At 35.2% G+C, this 15,350-nt stretch overlaps 1 protein-coding gene across 8 annotated transcripts in view; it reads right to left on the bottom strand.

Annotated features, from left to right (window-relative positions):
• The window catches only part of UTRN (utrophin), a 550,217-nt gene that overhangs the window by 218,948 nt on the left and 315,919 nt on the right, over positions 1 to 15,350 (bottom strand). For all 8 annotated transcript variants that reach the window (XM_024747877.1, XM_024747875.1, XM_024747874.1 and 5 more), the window contains one exon: positions 14,207 to 14,396. In XM_024747877.1, the coding sequence (XP_024603645.1) occupies positions 14,207 to 14,396 (190 nt within the window). The remainder of the gene's footprint in view (positions 1 to 14,206; positions 14,397 to 15,350) is intronic.

Here is a 15,350-nt window from a genome sequence, read left to right as displayed (position 1 = left end):
AATAAATATTTGTTAATTTTGATTTAATTTAAAGAGCAGGGAGGTTAATCAAGAGCAATTAAGAGCACAAACATGTTATAAATAAATAAATACATTTTGAAATCTCCCAACTCTTCCAGTTATTTATAGTCTCAGAATATGCCATTCCAATTCAGACTCAGAACACACTATAAAATGTGTTCCACACAATTTTCAGTAAATAAGGAGCAACTATAGGTTTCAAATATTACAATTTCTATCATTCTTTCACCAGATGAGAAACTTCAGTTATCTGGCAATGGGAAAAGTGTTATGTATATTGAGGTATCAAAGACAAAAAAAGCTTAAAGATAATAGCATGTGTCCTGAAAGAACCACACCACGTGTGATTAAGTCAAATTATAAAGCAGCACCTTTAAACAGCAACTCAGAAGAAATGCGAAAATTAAAACAAAAAGATTTAAATATGAATGGTCTTTGTAATAACCTGTTAGGAGTAAATCGCTTTTGTGATAAAAGTTTATGCGTCTTTCCCAAGCAGGATTAAGAAATTAAGAATTTCGTCTTCATAAACTTCTACCAACCTCGACAAATGTGAAAGTCAAAGACGTTATGTCAACACCCAAAATGAAACGGCCCCATTCATTTCAACAAAAGTTACCAGTTCCAAATAGGATTTGGAAAATCTTGTTAAATAGGGGTGCAAACCAAACTTTCCTATTAGACCGAATTTTAAAGAATGAATGCTTTCACAGAGGACAATTTTCTTTCTAATCTCTACAGGAATTAGTAAACTGTAAAAAATGAGGGTATCAAGATTACATATTTCCCGCCTTGTGAAGTCACAAACTTTTGCAGTCGGCATATGCAGCTTTTGTAAAAGGAAAAATGAGAGTTTTTAAATGCCTTTCATTCAAATTGAAATGAGGTAAAAGAATGAAAAGCTACAGAGCAAATATTTATCATCAGGTAAATCAAGACACTTTTAAGCTATTTTGTATTTGTCACAGTCTTAAGTTAACAAAATGTGAAAAATGCACAGAGAGCAATTGATTTTTTTGAAAGCTCAACAGTTAAGTCTGCAGAGCTTCAAGTAATCTTTTCAACCATTATCATAGTAGAGCTGCTGCTGCTTTTGAAACATTTTATCATGATATATTAAAGCACAGATGATAGTTGAAAGAATAGTAAGTAAAATAAACACTCATATACTGACAACCAGATTTAATAACTGGTTAGATGTTACCACATGTGTTTTACCTAAAGAGATACATTTTTATTTATTTATTTATTAGGAATCATCCTCAGGTAAATCATTCATACCAACTACTTGATTCATTTGCTGTCAGTCCATCTCAAGAACCTATAAAATATACTTTTATAATATAGGCCCATAAAATCCAAAAATAGAATATACCCTTATCAAAACAATTCAACCATCGCCACTATTAATAGGTCCTAAGACAAATCACTTAACCGCGCTAAGCCTGTCTTCTCACCTTTAAAAAATGAGGGCACTAAACTTGAAAATATCCACTGTCACCATTGGTTACAAGGCTTTATCATTTCAATACCCACAAGAAAACTTCTCTCACTGGCTTATTCAATCTGCATATGAAATTCCGAGAAACCTTAAAACCCCTAAAAGGTGCAAGACAACTGGTCAGAAGCAGCCCTCTACCCCAACGCTCAGTCCTATGGATGCACTTCTAGAAATCACTCCAAATTTAAAGCGAGGGTGACATTTGGCACAAGTAAATTATTGAACTATTTAATTGTCATCAAGTGTTGATCCTCAACCACATGAGACTTCCTGAGATTTTGGTTTACATTATAATTTCTCCAATCTTTCAGTAGCTTCCTATCAAGATTTGCTGCTCAGCTTTCATAAATAAGAATAATAGGTCATTAGGCTTCCATTAGAAACAATTACTTCAAAAAGAGCAAATGTTGCCCTTTGTTTACCACCATACCACGGATCTCCCACAATGACAGGCTATGTAATAAAGCAACCCAGGATTTGCTTCAAATATTAATGCAAAATAGCACTCAGTCATTACAGTCATTAATTCAAGTTATTCAGTACCTATCAAAACCTCACTCTCAAAACAGAGATTAGGCAAAAATCATCTGAGAATCATCAGAAAGTTTAATTATTGGAATTCAATAAAGATCTTCCTCAAGCCTCCCCAAATCTTCCCTGTGCCCACCAGCATCTGAGATAATGTGTAGATTATAAAAATTATGGCTGCCCTAATTCTGGATTAAATAGAAATTTCAGAATATTTCTTATGACTAGATAACTACTGCCTCAGGGGCCACTAGGCCTGCTCAGAAGACACGGTCCTTTTTATGTAGCTCCAATGTGAATCTAAGTTGTTTGGAAATTGTATGATTTTGCTGGCAGAGAATGTATCTCAATATGGAAGCTGGCTTGGTGCCCTAGAAAGGAAGAAGAATGAAACGACCCTGCAGTGCAGAAAGATACGTGGTGGTTGGTATTCAACATTCTGCCACCTGAGTTGAGACTAACGGAAGCTTTTTTTTTTTGTTTTTTACATGTTAGCAAGATTTTATGTAATGCAGAAAACTACAAAAATGAAAGTGAAAAACAATCATCAGATTCTGTCATTAAGAAATAACGCAGTAGTAAACATTACTTAAAACATTTTTCAGTTAAAATAAGGAGGAAGAGTGAAAGATAAACTTCTCTACAAGTGAGGTAATATAACCCTATTTCTAAATACAATTTTTTTAACATCTTAATTGGAGTAAAATTGCTTTACAATGGTGTGTTAGTTTCTGCTCTATAGCAAAGTGTATCAGTTATACATATACATATGTTCCCATATCTCTTTCCTCTTGCATCTCCCTCCCTCCCACCCTCCCTATCCCACCCCTCTAGGTGGTCACAAAGCACCTAGCCTGGTGCAAGGTTAGGTTGTTTATTTGAGATGTTTCCTGTTTCTTAAGGTGGGCTTGTATTGCTATAAACTTCCCCCTTAGAACTGCTTTTGCTGAATCCCATTGGTTTTGGGTCATCGTGTCTCCATTGTCATTTGTTTCTACGTATTTTTTGATTTCCTCTTTGATTTCTTCAGTGAGCACTTGCTTATTAAGTAGTGTATTGTTTAGCCTCCATGTGTTTGTATTTTTTACAGATCTTCTCCTGTAATTGATATCTAGTCTCATAGCATTGTGGTTGGAAAAGATACTTGATACGATTTCAATTTTCTTAAATTTACCAAGGCTTGATTTGTGACCCAAGGTATGATCTATCCTGGAGAATGTTCCATCAGCACTTGAGAAAAATGTGTATTCTGTTGTTCTTGGATGGAATATCCTATAAATATCAATTAAGTCCATCTTGTTTAATGTATCATTTAAAGCTTGTGTTTCCTTATTTATTTTCATTTTGGATGATGTATCCATTAGTGAAAGTGGGGTGTTAAAGTCCCCCACTATGGGAGCTTCCCTTGTGGTGCAGTGGTTGAGAGTCCGCCTGCCGATGCAGGGGACACGGGATCGTGCCCTGGTCTGGGAAGATCCCACATGTCATGGAGCGGCTGGGCCCGTAAGCCATGGCCGCTGAGCCTGCGTGTCCGGAGCCTGTGCTCCACAACGGGAGAGGCCACAACAGTGAGAGGCCCGCGTACCACACAAAAAAAGCGCTATTTAAAGTGCAATCCTGTAGAATAGTTTCAATTCTTTTTAGTTAATTGGAAAACCATTACATCATATCTGATGATACTGCTTTTAGCTAAAAGTCATTGATAGCATACGTTTTCTGATTAACAAAATGTTAATTTGATAACTTTTAAAAAATAAGTTTAAGATACACATTGACTTGGGGAGCTGTTGCAAAACAGAGATCAGGGAGTCATGTAAAGAGTGGTGCTGCTTTTGGAAGCCACAGGAAAACATCTGATGACAAGTAGGGATGTAGGTACTGTCTCTCTTGACCTGCCTCACTTTCAGCTGTAATCTCAACCCGCTGAAAAAGCATAGAAACAGAGTCAAAGTAAGGGAAGTAATCTGCCCAGGTGTCCATACAGCCCTGAGGCAACATACCCAGGACATCGATGGAGGTGGATGAGATGTAGGCAAATCCTTCCACATTTGGCACTTTTTTCCCTAAATACCTCAGGCTTCACAAATGTTTTGAACTAACCAAACCGTGTTCTCACACAACCGAGAAGAGACAGTGCTCATGTGATCAACTGGAGTTCTACCTCTAGGCGAGAGACCTCTGACCTTTCCTATGGTTCAAACAGTATGTGTGTGATTTGAGTACGGAAAGAAACTGAGGGAATCTGAGATTTGACTTTCAAATATATATATCTCAATACTAAGAACATGACAAAGTAAAGTTCCATTGCCCTAGAACACTCGAGGATTGAATTATTCAAGGAATGCAGAATTTTCCAAGAAAAAAAAAGGGAGGGAAAGGCGGGGAGGAAGCATAAAATTTAACTATATGGGGTGTAAATCATTTGAAGAACACCATTCCACTCTGTGTCTTCTTTAAAAACACATAATCAACCTTAACTACCTCTAAATAAAGGGGACCCACACATGTAGATGAAAAGTGGTATGTAAACATACTTCTTCAGTGAATCTGAAAATCTGTTCAGAGATGATTTGCCTTTGTCATCATATACCTTTGCTTTTCGGCACCATAAGCCTCCACATAGCTCTCTGTTGTCTACATGCGAACACGAACACACACACACACACACACACACACACACACATACACACACATACACAGCAAGACTATCAATCAGATTGCTAGGTAGAATCTTCTGGTCTCTGTTCACAGAGTGCTCAGAGGCAGCTGCTCTGATACCACAGGAGACATGGTTTTTCAGGGATGACTTTGAGATCAGCACTGCTCTTAAAGCCTGAGTGCTCCAAAAGACTAGGTTAAGAATAGTCAGAGTTTCACTGTACGGATGAATCAGTAGCACCAAAATGTGTGTATATACCACATAGAGAGAAAATGACTACCAACTAGGGTGCAAGAAGAGAACAGCAGAAAGTAAGAACAAAATTACACTTTACTAATATTTAACGTGCAATCTTACCATGGCATATATGTATAATTTCTATATGAATATATATATACACACACACACACACACATATTTAAAGTATTTTTACTGATAGGACTACTTGATCAAAAGGTTTGGAGGTGATCAAAACCATGTAAGCTAAAGTGAGTTATGTATATATATATGCAGGCAAATAGAAGTTATATTACTTAAATCAAAAATTTTTAAATGCTTAAATAATGAGGAATTCAATTTATAACACTAGTATTATACTTTTCTTATTTTTCTATAATGGCTCATATCTCAATCTACTTTACAAAAAACTGCTTTTACCATGTCCTCAATTAATAAATATTTTATGAAAATTGGCACTAAGGAAAAGAATGGTACTTATAAAACAAATTTATTCAGCTTTTACTGCAAAGATTTAGTGATGAAATATCCCAAAATAATCAGGTAACAGTGAAAACAAATTAAAAGTCAACTTTATTTTTTAATCATTTACATTCACCTTTGCTTTTACTGTGCTCTATCAGAAGAAAAATTATTTTTATAGAATTAATATTTTAAAGGAACTAAGCAATCAACACCATATCTGGAAAAATCAGCATCCAACATAAGGTGATTTTAGGTCATCAGGGCAATTTCAATGCTGCTAATTATATCTTCAAGTAAGCAGGACTTATGTTTCAGTATCCTGTCAAATTTTAAGGGATGTAAGACCAGGAAGAAATAGTTTTAAATGTAAAAAATACAAGTGAAAGTGTAAATAGGTTAAGAGAAGGGGAAAAGGATATTTTAACTCCAAGAGCTATAAATTCCAAGTGTCTCTTTTCATTCCTCCCTAATCTTCAAAACATACAGGAAAAAAAACACAAAATGAGAATATTCAACACAAATTTCCAACTGTGTCATACATAAGCTATTTTCCTATAGACGAAAGATGCATGAACATAAGTAAAGAAAGATAAGGTATCACAGAGGAAAAAGTCTGATGAAAGACTGAATTTCCATATAATATGTAAAAGCAGAGATACTATAAGAGGAATAAAAAGGGGATAAAATATTAACAGACACTGGATTTCAAAATATGAATTTAAAATAGTCATGTCTCCTAACACTTTTCCCCATTCATTTCAGTCTGTAAATGTATTTACAATAGACTGCCTCTACCTTTTTATGAAGAAACACTGAACCTTTAGCATTTCCTTTCTAAGAAACTAAATTTAGAGAATGTAGAAGGTATAGGAAGAGACAGTCATGATAGCATTTAAAATTTAAGGGGAAAAGAATTTATAGTGTCTTAAAGTAAATGAATAGCAAACTTATCTAAACTTTTAAGTATTACACATAGACTACTGATAATTAAAATACAGTTAAATACTTTCAATTGGTATACTTTACCCAAGTCAGTATTTGAGATGGCAACTGTTAATTAATATGCAATTCTGCAACTAAAACTTTTATTCATGTTATATGACCTAATATAGTTCAGTAATTAAGATCAGTTTTCAAAATATAACCAAGCAAATAAAATATATTTATTTCATAGTAGTTTTGCCACTTCCTATTTTAAATTTCTGGTTCTTGAGCCAAATTTCATGTATCACTGCCTTATATTGACACCTGCTGGAAAGTACTGGAATTGTAGATCTCTCATTTCGTTATCTGTATAGTTGTAAATCTTGCTTTTGAGAAAAGAAATGTGAAAGATAACATCTTACCTGAGAATAATACAAATTTTAATTTTCTAAGAAAAAAAAGTAACACTTAATTCCAAACATTTAAATTTAATGGTTTCTGTAGAAAATTATAAATCTCAAGAAGTCTGCCCAAAGAGTATTTCTGTTGGGAATTAACTTATCCAATGACTTCATTAACTTAACTTGTGCTAATTTGGGGTATGATTATGAAACTAATTAAGCAAACTTCTCCAGTATTTGAACTTCCACTTTTCACCTTAAACTATCTTAATTCCTTGGTCACATGACTTGAGGAAAATACCTAATTTTGTGAAAGTATGCATACAAATGGATCAGAAAAATGATCCGGCTAACAAAACAATATTCATACCTGTAGATTAAAAGGATAAAATAACATGCATTAGTGAATGAGCTTTTCTTCTCTATTTTCAAAACTGCTTGTTCATGAACTACATAAACATTTTACAAGAATAAATTTATTCTCTGAAGTGCACCAAAACACAACATATTAAAATAAATAATTTATGAATTCTTACAAATGAATAAATTAAGTTGTATTGTTTTAATTAACTTCTTATGCAAATGAAAACACTTCTAAGTATCACTGCAAAGAATGCTCACTACCTTAATCTGTCTCCTAAAACTTTTCAGAAAAAAAAAAAAGATTCCAGACAGAAATACATTTAATTGACCAAACTGTTAGAAATAAGAATATATGATAGAGTTAATAAAATTCTGCTTTTCCCCACTAATCCACTACCATATAATAAGCAGGAACCTAGGTGCTCAGACATGTCCTATTTTATAACATCAGAAAAATAACATTGTCCTAGAGACAGTTGTTCCAATTACAAATGAGTTTGGGCAGCTAATAGGGCAACAAGATACATTCTTGCGAATGGCACTAAGAACATGAAATAAAGGAAGAATATTGTACTGCAGTGCTGGATAAACTGCTTTAGCATTCCGGTTATAATTCCTCCCTTCCTTTCTTAAATCACTCCAATTTCTGACAAAGTAATGAGCTAGTATGAACCTAGTTTAAATAAAACAAAACAATGATCAAAAATATAATAGCTAACTTTTAAAAAAAATATAGGAGCTCATTCAATGTTTCATGTTTAGGATGACGTAGTATTTGAAATTTGCAACTGTCAAACAAGTTGCCTTCTGAAAGTGTACTTAATCCACCTGTCCAAATAAAATTCAGTTCTTCACGTTTAACTATAGTATATGAAGATTCAAGAATATGGGGAATAAATACTTTACCATAAGATGAAGTCCAGTAGTTCCTAAAATGTGTTTTAATTTTTTTAATTGATAAACAATTAACTATAGAGAGATGAACAGTTTTTAAGTAACCTACTCAAAGATTATTTTAAACTTTTTAAAAATTTACTGACATTTACTTAAGATTAATTTGCCATTTACTTTTAAGACCACAAGTATCTCAGAGGTAACAGGTCTTAATGAATGTAGTTTTGCTGTATTTTCTCTAAACAGTTCACTAGCCCTTCTCAAAAAGACAAGATTTTGTCAATTGCAAAATAAAATATGCACTAAAATAGTACTTGTTCCTGATTCTTAAACAAAATTTAATTAAGCAATTCACTTTAATGGCTTTCACAGTCAGTCACTAAGAAAAGGAATCTTTCCCTGATAAGAACCCTGAAAGATTAGATTTTAGATCCTGAGAAGCAGTAGAATTGTCTGACACCAGAGATCCTCATTTTCAATCACTCAGTTACCTTACAGAGCTTCTGATATCGAGGAGAAGAAACTGCCATCCTTTGTAAACGATGTAACAAAACCACAACTTTCTGCAGAGACGTTCTCACCACAGCCATCATTTTAAGTTTACCACACTTCTGCAGACACCTCAGAATTTGCATTATAAATGAAGAGCACTGATCATTTCCTCCCGGTCACTGGACAATGATTTGCCAGTTCTCTGAGCATGCTCGTTTCCAGGAAAGCATTTGAAAAATACAGGGGACTTAGGTGCTAGGCAAATGAAGGCTGGTATTCCTTCAACTTCTTTTCAATTTAAAAAACATACACAAACGCCACCCAGAAAGCCCCCAGTATATGCTCAAAGCCAGTACTTGCTCAGCCCGGCACGGCCAGACAATGAAGCAAGTTGTTGGGCAGCCAAAACGCTGCCTGCTGCGGGCGAGGAGTGTGCTCAGTAGCCAAAAAGGATATTAAGTGAAACATTAAAGCTGCAGATACAAAGCAGACATCCCCTGGGAGCAGAGATTCAACACATCACCAAGATGCATGCCTTGTAGCGGGCTTATATTAAGCGATCAAGTGGCATTCACTCTCTCTAAAGAGGGATGCGTTCGCTTCCCGACTAAACGCAGCTCTGGCTGTGTTCTGTGGGATGAGTGAATAGAGCCCATTACAAATCTTGAGCAGAACAGAAGGGTACTGGACTCTAATATCAGCCCAGATGCTGAGTGTTAATAAATCACCTCCACACAGGTCTCAGAACAAGATCATGTAAAACAAAACAAAAAATATCTGCAGGGGGTATGTGGCTTTACCTAAGATACTATAAAAGCAGAGTCATCTACAGGCTCTCAGATGCTTGCTTAGGAGGAAAGCCATCAGAAATCGAATTTCCAATGTTAGGTTAAGACTCCTCTAATTAAACAGTAAGGTTAAAAAAACCCAACAAAGTCTGTAATTGACTACTAACATTCCAAATTATCACATTTCCCCTTAGACAGAATCTTCATCTCATTTTATTTGCCATAAAGCTGTTTTACTTTTATGAGTAAGAAATGTAAGACAGTATATATATATATATATAGAGAGAGAGAGAGAGAGAGAGAGAGAGAGAGAGAGAGATCATATAGATAGAAAAACGCAGTACAGAATTTTGGGGTTTTCTATTTATATGTATACATTTCAGATAATATTTTCTACTTCAGCTTGAATACCATTATAAATATCAATTGGGGTAAAGCACTGTTAGGAAATAAGCAAAATAACCCAGAATGATTAAATGACTGGGCCAAAGGGCACAGCCAGAAATAGAACCCAGAGGTTTCCCACTATCAGTGTCCTGCTCAAATTAATAACCTGGGTAGGTCTGCATTTTCACCTTTCTCTACTATTGTCATGATTCTTTAAAAGAAACGCAGCATTTAAAAATATTTGTTTCTCTTCTTTACTTTTCCTGCCTTCTCAGTCCTTCAATTTTAGCATGACTTAAAGCCCTAAATTGGGTCTTACAGGGTTGTGTTTATCAAACAGTGTTTTTGTGGGCTTCTGCTTGTCTACTTTTTCCCTGCAGCTCTATACTGAGAACCTATACTGCCTCCCTCTGGATAGGCTAACGATGTCAAAATATCTACATAAAGCCAAAATCGGAAGACGTCATCAACGAATGATGCAATTAAAAATAGCAATTTATTCGCCAAATGTATAGAAACAGGAAGTAGATCAGTGATTATTTAGGGATTGGAGAACTGGCAATAGGGGATTGACAGCCAAGAGGTACCGGGTTTCTTTTTGAGGTGACAAAAATGTTCTAATTTGATTATGGTGATGGTTGCACTACTTTGAGAATACAGTAAAAACAACTCAATTGTACAACTTAAATGGATGGATTGTATGGTATGCAAAATTCCAATAAAGCTGTTATCAAAAAAAAAAAAAAGAAGAACTTGTAATTCCTGTCCCTAAACCAGCAGGTGAAGTTTCCACAGTACAGGTAATACCCCCCAAACACTATGCTGGGTACGGGGGAAAATCTGAAACGATCTAAATAATTAAAGTCTGCACCTATGGAAAAGAGGATAAAAATTAGGCTGAAAGAGAACACAGGAGATGAAAACACAATAATCCCAAAGCAGAGAGCAAAAACACCAACCCCAGAAAGGCAACAGGGCAACAGAATTTTACCCAGGAAAGAATCGAAGTATGTTAATTAACTGGCACTGATAAAATGTAAAGCTTGTATTTTGAAATATAATTAAAATGATAATAATATCTTAGAATATGGGCATGAAAATTCAGAATAAATACATTTGAATTAATAGATAAATTGACCGGGAAGTCAATAATAGACTTTCATTCAAAAGCAAAAAAAAAAAAAAAAAAAAAAAATAGTTTCTGCATCTTTGGCCAAATTCTCTCATCTGAATCAGATCCACAGTGACAACTGCATAGCAGGCATCTCCTCCTGGATGTTACCCAGATGCCTCATTTCATCATAGTCAAAATGGAATTTCCCATCACATCACACTCCGCACTAACTTGCACTGCTGCCCTGACTTCTTCTCCTATATTCCCAATGTCAGATTCTAACACCACCTGGCAATCTTCTTTGTTAGTACCCCTTCCCCCACCCTTAGTCTACCCACACTATCAAGTCATTAGGTGTATTCCCCCTGTCACTGCCTCATTTCTAGTCATTATCACCTCTGACCAGATGGCTAGAGTATCCTAACGGACTGCTCGGCTGTCAGTCTTGCCCAGTTCAAACCCACTCTCCATAAAGCCATTGGCTAGATTCCTATAAAATACAAATCCCCCTGCAACACTCCCTTGCTTAATATGCTTTAAGGACTTTCCCCCATTGCCACCAGGTTAAAATATGAAATACTTAGCAAGTCATACAAGATCCTCTATGATCTGGACCGCTCAGCTCTCCAGGAGCTTTTGTCTCCAAAAGATCAGGTTTTCTCTTGCCAATAGTCCTCTGCTGAGGAGAAAAATCTAACTGCCTTGCAGCAGGGCAGTGAAACATAAATCTGTAAATCCAAGCGATCATCCATTCTTAGCAGAAATGGCATGTATCATAGCATACTCTCAGAAATTAATCTTCATCTTCCATTGTGCTTCCAAACTATACTTTATCAAAATGTACCCAAATTCACCTTAAACCAAATACAGAATAAACTTCTTCACCTTCATGAAATACTACCACGGCCCTGCATCCAGCTGTGTTGAGACAAAAAGCAAGTACAACCAGAGAACATGTCGTGTAAGCAGTTCTACATACACCCCTTGCACACAGAGCACATACTTGCCAGGGTCCTTATTCCATCGTTCTTACGCACACATGTCTACCACCACCGCCATGCCACCAGAACATTTATTTTATAATTGCAGGTGCTTTTCCACATTCATTTTCTTCAACAAATATCTTTCCATTTCCAAGTAAGTTTTCATTTTAACTGTCCACTCACACAAAAGGAGAGTCATTAATACAAAAACCCAAAGGAAAATTAAAATTCTTTTGCCTCAGAAATACTCAGCAAATGGTACTAAGTCTCTAAAAATCATCTACCTATATGGTGCCCAAAACAAAGCCACGGATTTTTTTTTTAACAAAGCGAAGAGAACGTTTTAAAATTAACAGCATGTAACAAAGGAGCAAGGGAGTGAAAAATCATGCGAACTACCATAATGTGTAACATCCAAAACATAAACAAATGCATGTGTTTATCTTTAGATAGATTTTAATAGGCTCTTAATAAATGCCCTCTTTAATATTTCTCATGAGACAAAATGGATTATTTTAGCAACATTAAATTAGTTTTGAGAAGCATTTATCATTCGTGTTATAATGTATTTTAGTCAGCAACCTTTCTTTCTTGATGCTGGTTGCCATAAGACAAGTAATCCTGTGCTTAGTTATTTTTATTCAGAAAGATTTTAAACATCTCTATGTACATGTATTTCTTCCACAATTTGAATATTCATTAAATATTGAGAAGAGTTTTTTGGCTATGTAAGAATATATCCCAGAATAAAATGTATTGGAAGACATTATTAAACTCTAAAACAGGTCTGTTTTAGACCTGCTAAAACAAGGCTCATTTCAAGCCTCCTTTGCTCTTTGTCTAAAACTGTTACCTTCTCGAGTGCATAGCCTGGGTATGTTTTGAGTTTAACATCATTATTACATAAATTGAGTATCTGTGAGCATTAATAGGTCAGGCTTATCATTGTTTAAGTCATAAAAAATAATATATTCTAGCACATACCCACATTTAGAACCCTCTAAAAATGAGATGATAGCTAAATATTTTACCAATTAACATTTATGGTGAGCTCATAAGACTCCAGAGGGTAAGAGAAAAAAGACAAAAAAGAGCAGATTTATCTTTGATACCTGCCTGCTCACTCTCATTATCAACTCACAGGTGTATTATGCAATGAATCAATGAATAAGAAATAAGAAGTAATGTATAAGTAAACATAGATTTTTCTTAAATTAATCTTGAGAATTCAACCATAAAACACCCTAACAGTCTTTATGCATGGGAATAAATTATTAATAAGTCTATTCCAAAAGGGTCTTTCTTTAAAATTCATAACTTTTTAAGGATAATAATTTCAAACTTAAGAGAAAATTTGTAAGAATAATTCCAAGAAAGCTTGTGTACCCTTCAACCAGACCCACACACACATTTGGGAACATTCTGATGTTTCAAGGGAAAAGATTTCCTAAGAAAGGATTCAGAAAAGGTCATCATACTGAAGTTCATAATGGTGAAGTTTTAGGGTCCAAGGGCAGTGGTCTGTATTTATTTAGAATTTCCACGCAGAGCTCTGCGTAGGCAACAACATGGAATAATGCAATCTCTGGCCTTGAAGAACCATGTGATCAACTAGAGGAGGAGACAGGCATCAGATGACAGTGGATCACGAGTTCACAAGCATATCAGAAATAATAACTGTCAAAATGCTGTGAGAATGGCACAGCATAAAGAAGTAACCAGATGTAAAACTGTGGTAAACAAGGAGTCTTCTCCATTGAAGTAGGTTTAAAACCAAGTTCTAAGTGAGAAGGCCTGTGATGGGCAAGAGTAGGTTATTCTGCACAAAGAAAATGGGAAATTCAAGGGCACCGAAGCAGGTGTACTTGGGGGCAGAAAAAAGATTCAGATATGCTTCATTAGATTCCTCAAATATTTTTTTAAAGGAAAGATTTTGTGTTATCACATTTCATGTAGAAGAAAATGTGAGCCTCAGACTGCATTCACAATCATAGCTATCAAGCTAAAGACATAGAAGTAGCACCCTCAAGCCTAATATTCTTGGTTGTATACTAAGCCACAGAGCCTTTGCAGCTTTTATATTAAGTATTTACAATAAATGGAGAAAGAAATAACTTCCTGTTAAGAGGAAATGCCCTTATCATTCAGGCTTCAATAAGGCTAACTGTAATAGGGCTTAAAATGACCGAAAAATATAATAGTTATGAGCCTGTAAGTCTAAATAAAAAACTATTACTCCCATAAAACAAGGTGTTTTTTTCCTCAATTATTAAGTAAAAGTACTTTACAGATCTTATTTCCAGAAACCAATTATTCATAGGGGAGCATGGATTTCATACCAAAATAAGGCGACAACCTCACCTTTGAACGGTAATAAATTTTGCATGTAGATGGATCAAAAGAGCACAGCAAAAATTAAAATACAAGGCGCAGTTTCCCGTGCACTTGCCTGCATCTGCTGTGTGAGTTCCCTGGCCAGGACGGTGTCCTGAAGAGCATTCTCCCGCTGAGAGGCATCCGCAAGCACATTAACTGTGGTTTCTGCTTCTTGTATCCACTTTAGGAAGTTCTCCAGATCCCTGCGAGAGGCCTGCACTGTCCTCAGCTCACCCTCCAAGGCACTCTGTCTGTCAGCAATGCTGCAAGGAACAACACGACAGGCACGTCTCCGTTACTTACAGTGTGACAGTCCACATCATGCACGCCCTAAATAAAAATTAACAGATGGCCTCCAAGCAACCTTTATGTATTTAAGTACCTAATGTAACTGGGAGATTTGTTTATATGTGTGTCTTGAATAATCCTTAATGGAGGGGTAATGTGAATATTGAGAAGAAGGAGAGGGAGAGAGATATAAATATTAACAAAATCACATTCATATCATAAAATAATTATAACATTTTACAGTTCGTAATTGTATGCTGTTATTCCCCATACATTTTATTTCAGTACCTTAGTATCATTCCTGACACTCAAAAGGCAATATCAATAAATATTCATACAAGTGACTAAATGAATTCTAGGAAGAAGTAAAATCTGAAGAAGTGTTTAAGATACAATCAAATAATTTAAAGGACTTACTTTATATATTTTAAACACTTCAGATCAATGCAAACTGGTTCTTCAAGCTGATATAATAATATTATATTCGGAAGACAGTGGACAATCAAGTTTTTATAAAGCTTTCATTAAATCTACATCAAAATTAAAGCATATAACTACCCTGGAGTTGCATGATTTAACAGACACACACACCTGTAAATCCAACCTTTAAAATTTTATATACCTCAAAGCTCCATATAAAGAAAACAAACAACTTAATTTGCAAATGGGCACCAACAATTTCACTCCTAGGTATTTAAACCCAAGAGAACTAAAAACATATGTCCACACAAAAACTTATACAAAAATGTTTATAGCAGCATTATTTAGAAAAGCCAAACAGCAGAATCACCCCAAATATCCATCAAGTGGGAGGGGAATTACTAAACAAAATGTAGTATATTCACCCACGAAATATTGCTCAGCCATAAAAAGGAATGAAGTACTGATACATGCTCAGCATGGATGGACCTTGAAAACATTATGCCAAG

This window comes from Neophocaena asiaeorientalis, unplaced genomic scaffold (assembly GCF_003031525.2).
Source record: "Neophocaena asiaeorientalis asiaeorientalis breed wild unplaced genomic scaffold, Neophocaena_asiaeorientalis_V1.1 scaffold123, whole genome shotgun sequence".
NCBI classification, from domain to species: domain Eukaryota; kingdom Metazoa; phylum Chordata; class Mammalia; order Artiodactyla; family Phocoenidae; genus Neophocaena; species Neophocaena asiaeorientalis.
This window is presented reverse-complemented; position numbering and strand designations above follow the sequence as displayed.